This window comes from Equus quagga, chromosome 1 (genome assembly GCF_021613505.1).
Source record: "Equus quagga isolate Etosha38 chromosome 1, UCLA_HA_Equagga_1.0, whole genome shotgun sequence".
Taxonomy (NCBI): Eukaryota; Metazoa; Chordata; class Mammalia; order Perissodactyla; family Equidae; genus Equus; species Equus quagga.
The window spans coordinates 106,603,191-106,625,072 of record NC_060267.1 but is presented as its reverse complement, the minus strand read 5'-3'; the positions used below and the strand labels follow the sequence as shown (position 1 = coordinate 106,625,072).

Below are 21,882 nucleotides of genomic sequence, written 5' to 3'. Positions count from 1 at the left end.
GAGAGAGAGAGAGAGAGAGAGAGAGAGAGAGAGAGAGAGAGAGAGAGTGTGTGTGTGTGTGTAGATGCAGCAGTCTTGTAGGACTGAGCCCTTAACTTGTGGTATCTGATGCTATCTCCAGGTAGACAGTGTCAGAATTGAGTTAAATTATAGGACACCCAGCTGGTGTTGCAGAGAATTGCTTGGTGTGGGGGAAAACCTCCACACTTCTGGTGACCAGAAGCATCAGAAGTGTGAGGATTCTGTGTGAACAGTGAAGGAGACTCACTGGGAAGGAGACAAAAAAGGGAAGAACTGGATTTTTCCCTGCACAGGAGGGGAAGAACTGACTTTTTCCAATACATGGTTCGTTGGAAGATTTCATTTGAAAAAAAAGGTTCTGCTAAGGGAAAAAAATTAACTATCAAACTAAAAACACTACACTAAGAACTGTCAATTGACAAAAAGACTGACCAAGGATAAGATATGCTGGAAAATGCAAGTAAAATTTACACATCCTTATGAAATTTAATCACCTGAGTACTAAGAAACTAATTTCAACCTATCTAAGTTTAATAAACCCTAATGGCCCAGGACTGTGTGTGGCATGTGTGCACTAAAGATTCCAAAACAGTTTCTGCCTAAAAGGTGCTCTGAACTTGACTGGCAAAAAAAGACAAACAAAAGGCTAAACAAGGTGACATATTCATTAACAAGCAAATTGTGCACAAAATAGTCCAGAAAAAAACTACTGTGACGTGGTACTGATGTGAGATATCAATATTGTCTAAGATAACCAAAGAAAGGTTAGGATCTAGACAGTCCAGAAAGGTAGAACAGGGTCGGCAAACAGTTTGTAAAGGGCCAGCAAAGATGATAAACTCTGCAGGTCAGACGGTCTCTGTTGCAACTACTCCACTCTGCGCCATAGGGTGAAAGCAGTCATAAACAATATGTAAACTTGTTGGCTTTACCCACACAGATGGATGTGGCTGTGTCCCAGTGAACCTTTTACAAAAATAGGTGGCAAGCCAAACCTGGCCTAAAGGCGGAAATCTGCCAATCCTTGGAGGTATTCAAGGAATAGTGGGGAGATGCGATTGGCTAGAAAGTAAGGATTTTTGAGAGGCAGAGGTGAGAAATAAGGCCAGACAGCTAAGACAGGGGTCAAATCATCAAAGGCTTTCAATGCCAGGCAGAATAACCTGGAAGTGTTCAAGTAGTAGTAGATAATAAGAATAAAAGAGCTCTTTAAGATTAAACTGGAATTGATAGGAAGGATGAGGGGGGAATTAAAAAGGTGGAAAATGAAACCTACTATAACACTCCAAGTATGAACTCTTTAAAATTGCTTCATTTTTGCAGCAATCAGCCTGAATTCATATTCGATGAGAGAAAAAAGAACAAACATATCTGGAAGCATTGCCTACATTAATCTCTGAGATTGTTATAAGGTGAAATCTGGTTTGCCCTTTCTCGTTCCTTCCCCCTCAAAAATTCTGCCTATTTATTCTCGTCCTGTGGGATGAAAAGATTTCCATTATGTAAGAAAATACACACATTAAAATAATTTCCTACCTTTAGTAACTTGTTTCAAAGTCGACGTAGAGGGTGTCTCAGGAACATTAGCATCCAAGGAGCCTAGAGTTGTCTTTTCTACAGAAGGTGTCTCTTTGGTCTTGGCAGAAGTGCTCACTTCTTTTTGAGGGCTGAATTTGCTTTCATTCTCTTTTATCAACAACTCCGACGTAGAACCACCAGTTTCTCTGGTCAAGAAATTCTCCATTAACCTGCTTCCTTGCTTTAAAGAATGCCTGAAAGCTACAGGAGTGTGCACTTTGGCAGCAAGGTTTTTTGAAGAGGAGGAAGCAGGAGATATGGGTGGTGACTCCAAGGCAAACTGCAAGAGATGATTCCTTGAAGCACAAAAAAAACAACAGATAATTATCAAGTTATGTAAAATAAGTTAACTGACATAAGCTATTTTCCCAATTAACACTTGTTTCTATGAAATATGGAAAACAAAAAACAAGCCAGTGTTTCCTCTAGAATAAAATACAAAGCAATAAATATGACTTAAAAAGCAGTTCATCTGTCTATAAAAGAAAATAGAGGGACTTCAGATTCTGACTATACAGAATAGCTGGTGTGAAACTTATTCTTCAACTATAAATAACTTTAAAATGTGGACAAAACATATAAAATAACTGTTTGTAAGCACGGGCTATAATCAACACCAGGCTACCATCAGAAGAGAGAAATAGGAGCTGATCCAACGTTCCCCCAAGAATTTCCCTGGAAGCCTTTTCTGGCAGTTGGGTATTGAGCTAAAGTTGAAACAGGGACCAGTGATCTCACTGGGTAGAGGGAACAGAGATCAAAGTTCTGGGCAAAGGATTAGAAAGACAGGGTGCTGGACAGGAGGTAGCCACAGAAAGGGAACCCCAAAAGTCTCCTTAGAAATTCTCATCAATTCCTGATCATCTCCAGAGCTGCACAAGCATAAGACAAAATCACAGGATACCTGGTAGCAGGCAGATGCTGAGAAGCTGAGATTCCAAAGGTCAGAGCTGGAAAGTTGTTGGAGTTCAAGCCCAGCCAAAGCTGAGAGACCTTGATGAAGACCCTAAACATTCAGCTGAAATGCCACAAAGGCCACATCTTAGAAAGAAGGACCACACTCTAGAAATATAAACAAAACTGAAATAGAGCAAACCTAACAAAAAACTAAACCAGGCCTTAGCAGAATAAAAGTGAAAAGCTAGTAATTTAACTGCCTGTCAGAATAAAATTCAACATCTTTCAAAGAAAAATAAATCACAGCCTAACATTTCATCCACAATGTTCAACACACATTTAAAAATTACTAGATACACAAAGAAGCAAGAAATTAGTGACTAATCAAGAGATAAAATAGTCAATGGAAGTAGATCCAGAGGTGATCCAAAGAGTAGCTTAGAAGACAAGGATTTCAAAATAACTATGACGAATGTTAAAGAAAAAAGATGAAAAAAATAGACAAATGAATAAAAAGGTAGCGTATTTCAAGAGGGAATTAAAATCTATCCCCAAAAGGATAAAACAAAGAAAATGAAACCTAAGCATATCATAATCAAATTGCTAAAAAAATTAAAGAGAAAAATCTTGTAAACAACCAGAGGAAAATAAGACATACTACCTCCAAGGCATGGTTTCTCAACACTGGCACTTTTGACACCTTGATTCAAATAATTTTCTGTTGTGAGGGACTGTTCTGTGCATTGTAGGAATGTCAGTAGCATCCCCCAGCCCGCAAGGTTGAGACAACCAAAACATATCCAGATATTACCAAATGTCCCCTGGGCGCAGGGGTAAAGGAGAAGGCAAAATCACCCCCAGTTAAGAATCATTGCTCTAAGGAAACAACAGGAAGAACTCCCACTGACTTCTCAACAAAAACTATGGAAGCAAGAAGACAACAGAACGACATCTTTAAAGTACAGAAAGAAAACAAAACTGCCAAGAATTCTATTCCCATGAAAATATTCTTCCAAAATGAAATCAAAACACATTCTCAAGCAAACAAAAGCTAAGGGAATTCCCCACCAGTAGACAAGTAATACTACAAGAAAAGTTCTTCACCTGAAAGAAAATGATCCTAGATGCAAGCACAAAAATGTCAACAAGAATCAACAGCTCCAGAAAAAGGTAAATATATGGGTAAATACAAGACTATTGACTGTTTTAAAACAACATTAACAATGTCTTGTGGGATTTATAACACACATGGAAGTAAAATACCTCAAAACATAGCACAAAAGGGGATTAAATAATGCAAAAATACTAAAAGTTCTTGCATTGGTCAGAACATGAAAAAGGTACTAATTTATGGTAACTACAATATGTTAAGGGTGTAATTTTGTAATTTCTTTGGTAATGACTTAAAAAAGTGATACTAAGAAATAAAATGCAAAAACTAATAACAGAGATAAAATAATAAAAATAGTCAATACCAAAAAAAGAGCAGGAAAGGAGGAATAATTTTTGTAAAAGAGAACAAATGGGTAAAGAGAAAACAAAGAGTAACATGGTAAACTGTAATCACATTAAACGAAATGGACATACACTCCAATTAAAAGACAGATGGTCAGACTGGATTAAAAATAAAGATACAACTATATACTGTTTAAAAGAAAATGCTTAAATATTAAGAGCTCAGAAAGTTGAAAATAAAAGGATAAGAAAAGATGTACTATGCAACACTAAGCAAAAAAAAGCTGATGCGGCAACATTACAAACAGACAAAACAGACTTTAAGGCAAAAAGTATTATGTGAGATAAAGAGGAACATCTCATTTTGACAAAATAGTCAATTAGAAGCCATAAAAATCATAAATCATATTCACTAAATAGCATAGCTTCAAAATGTGTAAGGCAAAAATTGACAGAACTATAAAAAGAGATAGCCAATTCACAATGATGGTTGGTTTAAATAACAGTGCACATAAACCTAAACACACCTCTCTAACAAAATAAATACAAATCAGTAAAAATACAGATGATCTGAATGAATTCAATCAAGTTGATGTAATTAACAAATAAAAAACATTATGTCTGACAAATGCAGACTACACATTCTTTTCAAATATAATTCACACATTTACCAGCACAGACCATGTTCTGGGCCATACAGTAAGTCTGAACAAACGTCCAAGGAATGAAATAATTCAATGTATCTTCTCTGACCACTGTGAATTCACAAGAAACTCAATAATGGAAAAATAACTAGAAAATCTCCAAATGTTAAGAAATTAACCACCACACTTCTAAATAACTCCATAGGTCAAATAACAACGGCAATTAGAAAATATTCTGAGTTGAATGATGGCATGGGAGTTTGCTAAAACAGTCCCTAGAGAGCAATTTATAGCATAATAGAAAAATCTGAAGTCAATCTTCTAAGCTTCCAACTTACAAGGTTAGGAAATGAATAGCAAATTACATCCAAAGAAGGAAGAAAATAATACCAGATACTAGTGAAATAGAAAATAAGCATACAAGAGAAAATGAGAAAAGCCAAAAGTTGGTTCTTTGAAAAAAACTAGTAAATCCCTACCAAGACTGAACAAGAAAAAAAATGAGTGAAAATACAAATTACATAAACAAAGAATGAAAAGGAGACATCATTACAAATTCTACAGACATTAAAAGATAGAGGATACCTTATACCAATAAAATTGAAATTTTAGATAAAAATGGACAAATTCCTTGAAAAAGTCCACTCATCAAAACTGACAAAGGAAGAAAACCTGGAAAGTAGTATTATTTGTTAAAGAAACCAAACTGTAATAAAAAAACTTCCTACAAAGAAAACTCCAGGCACAGATGGCTTTTCTGGTGAACTCTAACAAATATTTAAGGAAGAAATAATATCAATGCTACACAAACTCATATAGAAAATAGGAAAAGAGGAATAGTTCCCAACTCATATTAAAGCCAGCATAATCTTGACAACAAAATCTGATAAGCACATTATAGGAAAAGAAAATTATAGTCCAATAACATCTCATAAATACAGATATAAAAATCCTAAATGAAATATTAACAAATAAATTCTAGACATAAATAATATAATGCACCATGACCAAATGGGATTTATTCCAGGAATGCAAGGTAGGTTTGCTATTTGAAAAACCAATGTAATTCACCAAATTAGCAAAATAAACGAGAAAAACTATATAATCATCTCAATAAATGCAGAAAAAGCATTTAATAAAATTCAATACCCATTCACAATAAAAACACTCAGAAAACCAGGGATAGAAGAAAACTTTCTCATGCTGATAAAAGACATCAACATAACTATAGTAAACACTACAGTCACTAGCGAAACTTTCAACATCTCCCCCAGGACTGAAAACAAGACAAGAATGCCTACCACCATCACTTCTCTTCAAACTGTACTGGAGGTCCTAGCTTTTGTGGTAAGGCAAAACAGCTACAAAGGTAAGAACGAGGGAAAACTTTATTTGCAGATGACATGATTATGTTCACAGAAAATCCAGAAGAATCTACAAGCAACTGAAATTACTAAGTGAATTTCTGCAAGGTCACTGGATATATATCAATAAACAAAAATTATTGTCATGCCTAAATATTAGCATACAGAAAATGTAATTTAAAAATAAATACCATTTGAAATCACCAAAAATATTAAATACTTGGGAATAAATTTAACAAAAATGTACAAAACTTATGTCTTGAAAACTACAAAACATTGCTGAGAGACATGTTTTAAACGCTTAAATATATACAGAGATATCCCATGCGCTCGGACTAGAAGACTCAACAATGTTAAGATGCCAATTTCCCAACACTGATTTATAGATTCAATGCAATCCCAACCAAAATACAGCCACTTTTTGGGGGGTGGAAATGATACACTTATTGTAAAATCTATACGGAAATCAAAGGCCCTAGAATGGCAGCAGTCTTAAAGGGAAGCAAAGTTAAAGGACTCGCACTATAGATTTTAAGGATTACAACACAGCTACAGTATTAAAGACACGGTAGTAATAGCTTAAAGATAGACACAGAATAGCGGACTATATCGTGTCTAGAATTAGACCCACACATGTAGTCACTTGATTTACAACACAAAAGCCACTGCAATTTAGTGAGTCTTTTTAATAAACAGTGCTAAAGCAACTGAATATCTGTCCAGAAAAAAATGAATCCTGACCCTTATCTCCATCATACACAAAAATTAACTTGAATAGGTTCAGAGACCTAAACACAAAAGTTAAAACTATAACCATTCCAGAAGAAAACACATGAAAAAAACCTGAGGTAGGCAAAGATTTCTTAGGCAGCATAAAAAAAAAGCACTAACAGTTTAAAAAAAAAGAAAGAGAAATTGGACTGCATTAAAATTAAAACATCAGTTCATTAAAAAACACACTTAAGAAAATGAAAGGCAAGCCACAGACAGGGAGAAAAAAAATACAATGCATATATCTGACCAAAATACATAAAGAACTCCAAATTAATAAGAAAAAGACAAATAATACAATTTCTTTTTAATCAGGCAAAAAACTAGAACAGACACTTCACCAAAAACATAAGAAGAATCAATAAGTACATGAAAAGGTGCATTAGTCATTAGGAACTGCCAATTAAAACCACAATGAAGGGGCCGGCCCTGTGGCGCAGTGGTTAAGTTCGCACGTTCAGCTTCAGCAGCCCTGGGTTCGCCGGTTCGGATGCCAGGTGTGGACATGGCACGGCCTGGCAAGCCATGCTGTGGTAGGCGTCCCACAGATAAAGTGGAGGAAGATGGGCACGGATGTTAGCTCAGGGCCAGTCTTCCTCAGCAAAAAGAGGAGGATTGGCAGCAGATGTTAGTTCAGAGCTAATCTTGCTCAAAAAAAAACCAAAACCACAATGAATTACCATTTCACACTCAATAGAATACTTAAAACTAAAAGGACAAATATTAACCAGGACGTGGAGCAAGTGAAACTCTCATACACTGCTACTGGGTGTGGTACAACCAAATTGGAAGGCTGCTCATCAATTTCTTATAAAGTTTAACATACATCTACCCTACAGCCCAGCAATTCCATTTCTAGATATTTACCCAAAAGAAATGAAAATAGATCCTACACAAAGACTGCACACAAACGTTCAGAGCAGCTTTTATCATACTAGCCATAAAATGGAAACAATCCAAATTCATCAAAGATGAATGGATAAGCAAATTGTGTGTAACCACACAATGGATGCCACTCTGCAAAAGAAAAGAATGAATACTGATAGACAACAACATAGACAAACAAGAAAAATAGTAGGTGAAGGGAAAGAAAAGAACAAATATATACTGTATGATTCCATTCATGTGAAATTTAAGAATAATCTGTGATGATAGAAACCTAAATGGTGATTGTCTATGGGGGTGGGAATTGACCAGAAGCAGAATAAGGGAGCTGTGTGATGGGAAATGTTCCAAATCTTGATTGTAATGTTAACTTCATAGATATATGCACTTATCAAAATTCAAACTTACTGTATGTATTTTATGTACTACATTATATGTAAATTTTACAACAGTTTAAAAAATATTAAAAATAATAATGGTAACATTAATTTTTAAAATCTCAGATATACTAATCAAAAAGGCTAAAATTAGACAGACTGGGAATACAAAGTGTTGGTGAAGATATGGAGCAACTGAAACTCCTATATTTTGCTTGTGGGAATGTAACTGATTCTAACAATTTGAAAACTAGCTTTAAAGATACCACCAATAAATGAATGCCTACTCTATGACCTAGTAAATATACTTCCAGATATATGCTGAAAGACACGTACAAGAATGTTCACAGCAGCAGTATTCATAAGAGACAAAAACTGGAAACAATCCAAATGTTTATCAATACAGAAATGGAGAAAAAAATTATCCATATAGTACCACCTGAAATCAAAAGACTCATAGAAAAAGATCACGTTTACCACAATGATATATTATTTGACTGGATTTCCCTTTCTCTATTGGCTGAAGTTAATGAAACCACCCTATTAAGGCTCATACCTGCCAGGGGTTAGTTACTTCACTGAGCACGAAATGATATAAAAAGAAAAAAGCAGCAATTTTTATTCTGCCTCAGTTTTATAGAAATCCACAAAAATTCTATTTAAATACATCAAGATATCCTGCTTCATCTCTTACGTAATTGTCACTTATAATTTGAATTGACTCTTTTAAATATGCCCTGAGACTAATTAATATTAAATATTTCAAAATGAATAATTAGGGCTGAGGGAGGGTGAGTAGATGTGTAGAAGAATCAAGAATGTCCATGAGCTAATGAATATTTAAGTTGGGGGATGGGCACACGGGGGTTCATTATACTATTTTCTCTATTTTTGTATATGTTTGAACTTTTCCACAATAAAAACTTTGAAAATAAAAATTGTAAAAGCTCCAGTTGGGAGGAAGGCTAAGAGAAAAACTTAAGAATCCTCATCTTTGAGAGGAAACAGAAATGAAATAAAAACACAGAACCACAATCATCAAGTCTCTTTTCATTCCAGGATCTAGATTTGGGACAAAGAAGATTCTAATTAAAGCTTTCGTCTTATTAAGACAAAGTAAAACACACACTATTCAACTACTAGATAAAACTATCACTGATAAACCACTACCACACTTTTCAGCTAAGTGTCTACCCTAGAGACAATTCTCCTGTTTGCTTTTACTCAAAATTCAGATGAATTTTATTCTACTAATTTGCTCACTTACTTTCAATACATGCCAATAAAGAATGTGGCAGACTGTAGCAACATTGCAATGATAAAAATATGCCCCGTGCTAAAATGAAAATTCACTAATTTTTGGATGTGCCTGTTACTCTGGGCAGGGGAATATAAGAGAACAAAATAGTTCTGTCCTCGTGAAGCTTACATTATAGTAAAGGAGAGAAGAGACACACATAACATGTGAAAAGTGCTATGAAAAAAAACAGTGAAGCCGTGTTTGAGGGGGAATGAGCCCGATGCTCTTTACAGGATGGTCAGAGAAGACCTCACTGAGAAGATGACTTACAAAAAGCAGAGTCCAAAGAAAGGGGAGGACTAAAACACGGGAATACCTGGGGAAACCCTGCTTACCTAGAAATAAAGGTAAGTGCAAAGTCTCTAGGGTCAGAGTGTGATTAACATGTTTGAGAAACAACAAGAAGGCCAGCGCAACTGGAGCTGAACAACAAGGCAGTGAGAGGTAGGAGATGAAGTCAGAAAAGGAGCTGACTATGTAAGGAGCAGAGACTGCCACTGAGAGGACTTAGGTTTTGCTCCAAGTCAGATGGAAAAGCACCTCTGGACAGTTTTAAGCACGACCTGATTTCTTATTTTAAAGGTTCTCTCTAGCACTGCTGCCCTCAGAAGGACTGTGAGAGGGCAAAAGCAAAAATAAGACCACTAGCAAGTGATCACAATAATCTAAGCTGATGTGGGCTTGGACCAGGATGATACTGGTAGGGTGACGAAAAGCTGTCAGATTCTGGAAGTATTTTAAAGATAAACAGGATTTAGTGATAGACTGACACATTAAGTGTGAAAGAGACTGGTCAAGATGACTCCAAGGTTTTTGGCCTGGGCAAATGAAAGGTCAGAGCTGCCATTTAGTGAGCTGGAAGACTGTGGGAGCAGCAGATTTGGGGAGGAGAGTGGGGAGCAGTACGGGGAATCAGGAGTTTAGTTTTGACCGGGTCAAGCAAGAGTTGCCTTCAGGAGGTCCAAGCAGAGATGTGAAATAAGCAGTTGGATATATAAGGCTAAAGCTTTGAGGGGAGATCTAGCTAAAGACAGAAATTTGGAAGCCATGAACGTACAAATGGTCCTTAAAATCATGAGACTGCTTATGGCAATTCATATAACTTAAAAAAGAGCTGCATAAAAATATTAATTCCAAATTTGATAGAGTTAAACTGCACTGGTAATTTTCCCCTTTAATTTCCATCACTCCCATGTATTTATATAAAAGTGAGTTGGTACTACAAAGCCTAACAGCATTCCTCATAGACACTCAGGTATTTTTGGATGAATTATGAACTTTCAGAGCTGGGAAAGGCCCTTAGAGATAAATTAACACGCTCATTTTGACAGATGGATAGAGTCCCAAAGCGGTTTACTAATTTGCTCAAGGTCACCCAGTTAGTTAGGAAGTACACTAGATTAGATCCCAGACACGGCCCAATAAATTCCCCTCCACATGTTTTCTTGTTCTGAGTAAGTACCTGTGACTCAGTAAAGTAGAGGAAAATCTTCCCCATTTGTTAACTATACAATAACCTTACCCCGTTAGAATGCAGCTAAGAATCAAGAGTCAAAATAGGTCTTTGGGTAGACAGGAGAAGTCATAAAACCCTTGTAATCAAGTTCACGGACTTCAGTAACTAGTAAAATCCCTGCAAATGCTTCTTCTCACCTGACACACGTAAACAGCATTCTAGGTCCATTAGGTTAAACAGGCAGAGGCCCACGCAAGCACAAATTCTTATTACCACTTTAGGGCATCAACATATAATAGGACAACACAATACAGTCATGCGCCACTTAACAAGGACATGTTCTGAGAAATGCACCATTAGGTGATTTTGTCACTGTGTGAACATCGGAGAGTACACTTACACAAACCTAGTACACACCCAGGCTGTATGGGACTAATCTTATGGGGCTACCATCATCTATGTAGTTCATCGTCAACCAAAACGTCGTTATGTGGCATATGACTGTATAAATATAGGTAAAATACATAAGATAGTAAGAATGATAGGAATCTTTTTTAGGTGCTTTTGTTCCAGATACTACGCTGGTTATCTTTTAGTATAACTCTTCATTTCTAATCCTTACAACAATCCCTCAAGGTACGAACAATATTATTCCCATTTTTCACATGTGGAACAGAGGCCAAAGAGATTTAATATCTTGATCACAAGCACGTCAGAACTAGCAGGGCCAGGACAGGAACACAGTTCTGCCTGAATCCAAAGCCAGCATGCTTTAAACTACACCACAGGAAAAGGTGAAATTATATTCTACATAGTCCTATGAGATGCTAAGGGAATTACCTATTACAATTATCATCTAAAATGCTTAAATTCTTGACCTTGGAATAAGTAATTGGAGAAAAATTCATACCTTGAGGGTAGATAACCCAAAGCAGTAAATGATGGTCTACATTCTCGATTCATAAAAATAATCATATAGATGTAGATTGGCAGCTATGCAAAAATACAGAAACAATATTTTCTTACTTAGGTCAAGAATGATGTTCAACTTACACACAAATATTCTAATTACATTTTGTTCAACGTAACAATGTCTTAAGAACATTATTTTAAATAAAATTGAGTCAAGAAAAAAAGCTCTTGTTTTTTGACAATAAAAGGAACAAGTTAGAAGAAAACGTAAGACCTGAATGTCAGCTTTGTGTCTGAAAACCTCTGAAGTAATTTCCAATACCTTTTATTATTTAGTTTAGAATATTAAATTTTTAAAAATCATAATGTCATGACAATGACAGATGGCAAAGATAAAAAGAAATGAAATCAACAAATAATGTAAATATCTTACATTTTTGTCATAAAATTAAACTTCCTCCCTCAACAATCTTAAACCAGATTTCACACAGGAAACGAAATTGACTGGCTTGAATTTCACCCTTATTAATTTTGCAAATGAAGTACCACAACACTTTAGATAGAACCAATCCAAGAAATGTCCACCATAAGGCAATTCCAAGAACAGCAACTCCAAGGAGAAGGGAAAGAGAGAAAGAAGCAAATGATAAAATCTATCCCAATTCTACAAAGAATGCTTCCCACCCCACTACACCCACTACACTGAATAATGAAACAGCCTGTTCCTTTGGGAGGGACGGCGGGAAGAGGAGAGCTCAATCATCCCAAGGCCTCCCTTTAAGTTCCAAAGGTCTGTGACCCCAGAGATACCTATCCCTTCTCTTCAACAAACAGATCCTATTCTTTGTAATGCTCTCTCTTTCTTAGCAGGGTGGTTGTTATGCTTTCTGTACCAGCTGAAGAAAACAAGTAAGCCTTGAGATACAATTTTACTGTCTCAGAGAAAATCAAGCAGCCAACAAATTCCTTTCTAAAGACATGGCTCCATCCTTTCTCACATACTTCAAAATCTACCTGTTGAAGGACTTAAGAAAAGCAGGTGCCAGCCCGGTGGCACAGAGGTTAAATCGGTGTGCTTCATGGGTTCAGATCCCAGGTGCAGACCTACACACCACTCAAGGCTTCCTGTGGCAGCGTCCCACATAGAAAACAGAGGAATGACTGGTACAGATGTTAGCTCAGCAAAAATCTTCCTCAAGCAAAAAGAGGAAGATTGGCAACAGATGTTAGCTGAGGGTAAATCTTCCTCACCAAAAAAAAAAAATAGACAAGAAAGAAAGAAAGAAAAAGAAAAGAAAAGCAGTATCTTTAATTATGAGAATCAGAGAATCTCAAAGTTTCTTAGTCTATGAAAGTATATCACCTTTTTAAGACATTGCTTAGGGAAATAACTAACCAGCTAATTTCTAGAATGTCATATTAGGAGAGTTCAGAGTACTAAATTTGATCATTTTTAGGATACCAACCAAAGTACAAATGTGCAATTCTACTGGAAGAAAATTCTTTACATTTTTAGAAGCAATGTACTGTACCTCCAAGAATGTCCCAACAAGCCTAGAATTAACTACGTGGGCACCTAACAGTTAACTATAAACATAGTATGTTCCTAATAAAAATTCCTGCTTGACTTGCAGGATTAAAAATAATTCAAGATATTGTTTGGTAAACATACCTTTTCATATCCCTTTGGGTGACCAAACTCACTTTCACCATCATGCATTTGACTATTAAGAAGGAAAGCTATATTTCTGAGCTTTACAAAGTACCAATTACATATTTTACATGCCACATCAATTTATACATGCTGAGTAAATCAGATTAAGAATTAATAGATTAATATACAACAGACACAGAAACAATTATAGATATGTGTGTATACATGTGTTAGTATACACAGATGTACACCTCCATATGTTACCCAGCTCTGTCCACTGACAGGGCCTAGAAGCAATGACACCCGAGTAACAGTGAGCATGCCCAGCTCCAGATCCTCACTTCTAAATACCATTCTCCAACAAAAGGAACTAGGGCTCCTTGGAAAAATGGTTGGTTCCAGGGCCGGGACAGGAAAACTGAAAGATGAAGCTGGAGTATCTCTCTAGTACCCAAAGTAAGAAAGTGCTCAAATCTGCACTTTAACTCTTGTTTTCCATAACAGGTGAATTTCTGTTAAGGAAGAAAATCCTATCATCATTAGATTGTCCATGTGTGATTAATGACTATTGTCACTTCCATTCTTTACCCCAAAATATGCAACCCTGCATTCCCTAATCCCTCAAAGTGCGCAGAGTAAAGAGGGGACACACATAAAAGGCAAAAAGAGTTAGGGGTTAGTCACAAAATTAAATCATACCGTGCAAAATTCAAGCTTTTTACCAGTTCATCTAATATGCGGTTATTTTTCAGGTCCGGCTCTGTGACTGTCTAGAAAAGAAAAACAACAGATGGGAAAAGGTCAGAAACAGTAATTAACTTGTCATAATCTCATTTTGAAAACATGTGACCCACTCTCCTGAGAATCCCCACCCCACTAGTCTTCCAGGAAAGACTCAAAATAAAGTTCAGTTATGTCATACTAACATGGAGTCTTAAAACAGTGAATCAGTATCTGCTGACTGGAAGGCTGAGAAAAGCTCTCCAAAGCATCTGGTAAAATCAGATACACTCTGTACTGATGAAGATAAAACCTAATATGAGCAAGAATCCTTCAAAATGCCAGCATTCAGCTTTTCCAAAAATTTCTCCAGAAAGCAGAACAGAGATGTTTGTTCTTTTAATTGATAATATTAGGAGAGACATCAGGTGTTCAAAGAGAGTTTAAAAACAAGACTGGTGTTCAGGAACACAAGAGGAAAATGAAAATCCAGTACTCATTTAGCATGAATGGTATGCAGTTTATCTCCATGAGGATACCATCTTGACAAAGGTAGTCTACCATGAATCATAAAGAGCTTAGACTCAAGAAAGAAACTGGATCATTTCTTACGTAGCATTCTTACATAATAGTTCAGAGAAGTTCAATGACATCCTGACACCACATACCTACCAGAAGTGCTGAACTAGAACTCAAACCCTTTAACTAGTCCCAGTGTCCTTGCTATTAGACCTTACTGTCTCTTTCTTTATTCCAACTTATGTTTTCTTTCTCTTTTCACCTATTTCCACTACATGAAATGCTTCAGAAACCACAACAACAAATTTCCTAATGTTTTCCCTGAAGGCCTGGTTGGGAAAGAGGAAAGAGACCAGTCAGGCTGGATTCAGCCCAATGGCCATGAATCCTTGCCTTCTGCACAAATACTTACGCTGGTCATTTGCAAATGAATAATCCTACCATCAGATTTTCTACCCAATGTGAGAAATTATAAATATCTGGAGCCAAAAAACATGGGCCATAAGATTTAGAAAGTGCTACATCCTGATCTGAAAATTAGTTTTTACTTCTTAAAATACATTTAGCTTATCAGAAATATGAATAAAACATCAAACAACGCCCAATTCTCCATACATGTATTTCAGAGGTCTTTTCTGAAAACGTCTTTTACATAGCTTAATTCAATAATTACACATCTTCCCTTGGGCTTTTATGTACACACAAAGCAGAAATATTTGCACCAATCAATAAGTTTAAAAAAAAAAAGGAAAGAAAAACTCACCACACAACAAGTTGGACATTGTGTCTTATAGGACAGAAATTTTCTTATACAGAGAGAACAGTCTGCAAAAACATAAATGCAACATAACAAATTAGTTAAGCTATATTAATAATACAGGAACCTGACTTTTAAACAAAATCTGACTTAAGCCCTAGAATATTTCCATCACCTAATGTATAGCATTATAATCTCAAAATTCTAGTACCTCTACTCTACCTATGTATGTTTGCAAATGTGATTAAACAGGCATCTTCAGGAGAGGGAAACATATTAAATAATAGGAATCATGAGTCCCTAGGGTATCACAACTCCATAAGCAACACGCATCAGGCTCAGTATCCTGCATCTGTAAATGCAGGAAACATACATGTAAGACCTGGGATGGATACTGTATAAACAAGTCAGCTATCTCTATGGCCTGATATTCTAAAATATAGATTTTGAAATAAGATATATACACTTGTTAAGAAATAATATATACCCAGGTTATCAAATTAGGGATTTCCACACCCTAACTCTGTAAATGACGCCCATCATGCCACATTTAACAAGTCCTTTTGTGGCAAGCACTAAGAAAAGAACAATACATGAGGGAAGGTTGTTGACTTCAAGGAGCTAAGAAAGCAGTGAGGCAATTACAGTACAATTCAGTGTCCTAAGTTCTGAGGATTTAAGCAGGAAATCAGCATTAACTAAATTCTTCACACTCCGGGCAGTGTAAAATAATCTCCCAAAGAAAAAAACAGTGACTAATAGAAAAGTATCTTACTGGTAGCTAGTGCGTATTAGCCCAAATTCAGCTGAGTGAAGGGGCCTCATTAAAAAGGATTCAGATCAGTTAAGGAGAAGACAGTATGACTTCAGGGACAAACAACCACGAAATGAACAAGTCATGCCTGCCTGAACAAGAGCATACAGGAGGAAAATGAAACAACACACTATAAAAAGGATAAAACAGGGGCCAGCCCAGTGGTGTGGTGGTTGAGTTCGCACATCCCGCTTTGGTGGCCGGGGATTCACCAGTTTGGGTCCTGGGCACAAATCTACGCACCATTCATCAGGCCATGCTGGGGCAGCATCCCACACGGAAGAACTAGAAGGAGCTACAACTAGGATATACAACTATGTACTGGGACTTTGGGCAGAAAAAAAAAAAAAGAGGAAGACTGGCAACAGATGTTCGCTCAGGGCCAATTTTCCTCACCAGAAAAAAAAAAAAAAAAAAGGAAAAAGGCAACAGGTTAAGTTCTTTGAGAAGCAAAGACGAATAAAGGGAGACTTCTGGTTTCCAGTTTGGCACGTAAGGAGCTTGGGAGTTGTCACTCTTATCTAACAACAAGCAAAAAGCTGAACAGACTGAAAAATCAACAACTCTTCTTAGATCCATCAGAAACACGGGATCACAGGGCAAACTGCTGTCCCCAAAATTGAAGAGACAGACAGGCTGGATACAGGGAATCACAATTTACCAGAGCAAGAACCCACGAGCAGAAACATCCACAGGAACCAGAGAAGGAAGCTCTGCTGGAACCAGTGCTGGGGTAGGAAAACCTGAACTGTAACTGATGAATTGCTAGGGGCTCAGTGTGGACAGGTCAGAGACTTAAAACTCCAGAGAGACTCAGACATGCGGGGGCTTCACACTTATGCAAATTTTAGCACCAAGAGTTCTACCAGGTTCTCACAGTGACTATTGGAGGACAATCCCCTAGTCGTTCTGCAGCAGGAGGAGAAAGCAATCATTTTGAAGTAGACCAGAGCCCTCTGTCCTTGACAAGGCCTGCCCTCCAGAGAAACTATTCTACCAGAGCCAGTTCTAGTGGGGTTTTATCAGAGCCCAGAGGACCCAGGGGAAGGGAAATAATCAACTCCAGCTACCTCTAGCCATCCTGTCCCACCTAAGGTGGGAGGGAGGGGGCACAAAGGGACAGAAGAAACAAACAAATGGCAACTGAGAAGCACCTGTGAGGTTCACAGCCCAGGGTCAGGCTCACGAAAAGACTGAGACCTGATGGCAGGACTACAGAATGCTTCCCCTCCCCCCACACCTCACCACCACATTCCCAAAGGCCTATTTACTGCAGTTCCTTTTACCCAGTACATCAAGTCTCATATTAGGAAAAAATTATAACGCACACCAAAAGGCAAAAAAACAGTTTGAAGCATCAGAACTAGAGTCAGTTTTGGCAAGAATGTTGGAAATATCAGGCCAGGAATTTAAAACAACTATGATGAATATGCTACAGGCTCCAATGGACAAAGTAGACAGCATGGAAGAACAGATGGTAATGTCAGCAGAGAGCAGGAAACCCTTAGAAACACTCAAAAAGAAATGCTAGAGATAAAAAACACTGTAACACAAGTAAAGAGTACCTTTGATGGGCTCATTAGTAGACTGGACACACACAGCTGAGGAAAGAACTCAGCGCTTGAGGATATCTCAATAGAAACTTTCAAAACTGAAAAGCAAAAAAGGAAAAAAGACTGAAAAAGAAAAACCAAAACAGAATATCCAAGGACTGTGGGACAACCATAAAAGGTGTAACAGAGGCATAATGGCAATACCAAAAGGAGAAGAAAGAAATAGAAGAAATATTTGAAGCAATAATGGCTGAGAATTTTCCCCAAATCAATGTCAGACACCAAACCACAGATCCAGGAAACCCAGAGAACACAAAGCAGGAGAATAAAAAAAAAAAAAAAAAAACCCTACAACTTAGTACATCATATTCAAACTGAAGAAAATCAAAGATAAAAAAAAATCTTGAAAGAAGCCAGAGGGAAAAAACACCTTACCTATAGAAGAGCAAAGGTAAGAATTAAATCAAACTTCTCAGAAACCATGCAAGCAAGAAAAGAGTGGAATGAAATATTTAAAGTTTTGAGAGAAAAAAACACACCAACAGGGGCCAGCCCCGTGGCCGAGTGGTTAAGTTCACACGCTCTGCTCCGACAACTCGGGGTTCCCCAGCTTCAGATCCTGGGCACGGACATGGCACCGCTCATCAAGCCATGCTGAGGCAGCATCCCACATAGCACAACGAGAGGTGCTCACAACTGGAATATACAACTATGTACTGGGGGTCTTTGGGGAGAAGAAGGAAAAAAGAAAAAAGAGAAGATTGGCAAGAGTTGTTAGCTCAGGTGTGCCAATCTTTAAAAAAAAAAAAAACAAACCACCAACCTCTAATTTTATATCCTGAGAAATTATCCTTCAAAAAAGAAATAAAAATAAACACTTCTTCATACAATAAAAACTGAGGGAATTTGCTTCCAGTAGACCAGCCTTACAAGAAATGTTAAATGAAGTTTTTCAAAGAGAAGGAAAATGATACAGCTCGGAAACTCAGATTTACATGAAGAAAGGAACAGCACCAGAGAAGGAATAAGTGAAGGTAAAAGAAAAACTTTTCTTTTTCGTATTCTTAATCAATATAACAGATAACAGTTTGTTCAAAATAACAGCAGCAACAAAGTATTAGATTATCTATACTTATATATGCTTGTGTGTAAGTGAAATGAATGACAGCAATGATACAAAGGACTGGAGAGAGGAATTAGGTATCTTAGCTCTGGCTGCCATAGCAAAATAGTACAGACTGGTGGCTTAAACAACAGAAATCAATTTTCTCACAGTTCTGGAGGCTAGAAGTCCAAGCTCAAGGTGCCAGTATAGTTGATTTCTGGTGAGAACTCTCTTCCTGCCTTGTCGAGGACCACCTACTCACTGTGTCCTACATGGCAAGAGGAGAGAGGACAAGCTGTCTCTGTCTCTTCTTATAAGGGCACTATCCACATCACGAGGGCTCCACCCTCGGGACCTCATCTAAACCTCATTACCTTCCAAAGTCTCCATCGCCAAATACCATCACTTTGGGAGTTAGAGCTTCAACATATGAATTTTGTGGGGATACAATTCAGTCCATAGCATTCCACCACTTGCCCCCTCAAATCCATGTCCCTCTCACCTGCAAAATGCATTCATCTCATTCTACCAGACCCAAAGTCTTAACTCATTCCAGCATCCACTCTAAAGTCTACAGTCCAAAGTCTCATCTAAATCACCTAACTCAGATATAGATGAGACTCAAGGCATGATTCATTCTGAGGCAAAATTCCTCTCCAGACTCACTCTCTTGACCGTCAATGTTACTCTCTTCACACTATAAGACGTTTCGTATGCAATACTACAAGTCAGGCATTCCCACACCTGGCTGCTCATCTGAATCACCTGGGGAGATTATTGTTGGTTTTGTTAGATTCCCAGGCCCTACCCCAAGTCAAACTGATTCAATGGATTTTAGCCACTAAATCACATCCATAATATGTGATTCTGATTGAACAATAATTATTTTTAAAAAATTAATATGTTTTTGCTATTAGGTTGAACTATATGAAATTGTCATTTTTGGTAAGTCAAAAAAGGACAACTATTGGCAATTTCAGGTGGTTTAACAAAACATTGTATACTCACTGTGCTCCACTTTAAGCACGTTACATATATTAACTCTTTCGATTCTTACAGCAACCCTAGGGTTGGTATTAATATCAGTCCCATTTTACAAGGAAGACGCAGCACAGGGCTTAGCCAATTTGCTCAAGATCACAGAGCTAACAGGAGGCAAACACAAGCATCGGAAGCCCAGGCTCTTAACATATTTTTAATTAATTACTTAAAATGCCTATAATTTGTTTATAAAATATGTTTAATTATATATACTTATATAGTAGAAATAAATAATATTTAATTAATAGGATCACACTTACTGGAGTATATATAATGAAGCTACCACTTTCTCCTCTCCATCTTGTATGTGTTTTGTTTTTTAATATGGAGAACCAGACGCTAATCCAAAGTAGATCAAGCCCTTGGTTTAATTTCAGTCTATTAGTCTGCAACTACCAAATGTATGTTGGTGAATGCAGACCAGCATTATTTATTCTCTAGTGAGCAACCATGATATTCCAATCAAAATAGAGCAGTTGAAGAGCTTTGAACCATGTATTCCTAGGTGACTTTATTTAAATCACCTGTGAAATTTGTTTTTCCACCCAAGAGCCCAACTATGAACCACACGGGCAGGGCAGGGGAGGGTAAAACAACAACGAAGCAAAGGGGAACTTCACAGAATTCTTCAAGCCTCGGGGTAGAGACATGTCAATCTGACTCGGCAATCTGCTGGCTTTTAAATTTCAAAAGAGCCTAGCATCCTAACAGCACAAAGCAAATTTCCAAAACTTAAACTAATCCTTTTTGTGCACGATCTTAAGGATTTTATGGAAAAAACGAACCATTTCAAAAATAATTCTGAAGCGTCCAGTTAAAAGCAGAAAATCCAGTTCCCAGTCTGAAAAGAACAGGAGGTTCTGGAAAGCTGAGAAGGCTGTCCTCTGCCCCCAGGTCTAGTGTTAAGTGACCAGTTAGCTGATAAGACAACAACCCTCCAGCCAAAGACCAGCACTCCAGCACTTCCGCAAGTGCAGTTCTGCATAATTTTACGGCCCATCTACATGTATAGCCATTTCTCTTCTCCCCTGTCTTGTTTGACAGTGCTGCCTCATAAGAATATAAAGGAGGAACACATTGATTATTTGCCAAAAAGAATCTTATATTGCCTCTTACTTTAGCAAAGGTCAGTAAATGGAATATTTCATACTTCTTTTTTGTTAAAAAAAATGAAATTAAATAGCTTTTTATTCCAACACAAGCCTCGATTAACTCTGTAAATCAAAATCCACAAAAGGAAAAGAAAAATGATTGCTGGTCCATCTTTAAAATAATGGCAATTAAATTAAATAGTGTCTACCAGCCAATGATTTCATCTAGAAGTTAATATTTTAAGCATCTTCCATTACCAAGTCAGAAAAACTGTAAGTGCAAAGAAAACTGGCACTTGAGCCTATCAATCTATTAGTGAGAACATTTCTCACTTCATGGTGTTTTATGGATTGGTGTAAGTCCATTCCCTCTCCCCTAAGAAGGCCTCTGTAATAGCATGAATCTGTATCGGTTTAAAACATCTGCATTTTGCCAATGTGCCTCACTCAAACCTCAATAAGAGAAGAACTGCAAATGCAGTGTTCATTACTCATGACCAAAACACTAAACAGAGCAAAACAGAATAAAGCGATCTAAAATGGTAAATCCTGCAATGTTTAAGGAGCAACAATAAGTGGCCAGGATTCTGGGTCACCAATTCTAGTCAACCCAGGATGATAGCAGAATATGATAAGTAGATCTGGCTCCTACTAAGCTGTGGGGGCTTTTGTGTCATTAAAACAATACTACAGACCCAGAGCAACTTTTAGTCTTGAGGGAACCTGTAACATCTGATGGTTAGTAGAACAGGCCTACCAGATCACGAGAGGTACAATGTGAAAAATAAGTGCTCATAAAATAAATTACCAATATTGAAAGTACCCTCCACTGACTGCCTCTTAGATGAAGAATGACATCAGCAACAACTGTAAGTGACAAAGAAGCAAGCAAAAAAAAAAAAAAAAATGAATAGCAGTAAAGGCTAATACTTCAGCTAAGTGGAATTCGTTGAATTAATAAAAAGTAA

At 37.2% G+C, this 21,882-nt stretch overlaps 1 protein-coding gene across 6 annotated transcripts in view; it reads right to left on the bottom strand.

Annotated features, from left to right (window-relative positions):
* The window catches only part of RAD18 (RAD18 E3 ubiquitin protein ligase), a 150,855-nt gene that overhangs the window by 109,005 nt on the left and 19,968 nt on the right, over window positions 1-21,882 (bottom strand). For 3 of the 6 annotated variants that reach the window (XM_046643122.1, XM_046643205.1, XM_046643282.1), the window contains exons 3-5: window positions 15,317-15,378; window positions 14,014-14,084; window positions 1,558-1,895 (exon numbers count right to left, since the gene is read on the bottom strand). In XM_046643122.1, coding sequence (XP_046499078.1) covers window positions 1,558-1,895; window positions 14,014-14,084; window positions 15,317-15,378 — 471 coding nt within the window. Of the gene's footprint in view, window positions 1-1,557; window positions 1,896-11,658; window positions 11,742-14,013; window positions 14,085-15,316; window positions 15,379-21,882 lie in introns of all 6 variants that reach the window. The other 3 variants (XM_046643470.1, XM_046643561.1, XM_046643377.1) reach the window with 2 other exon arrangements.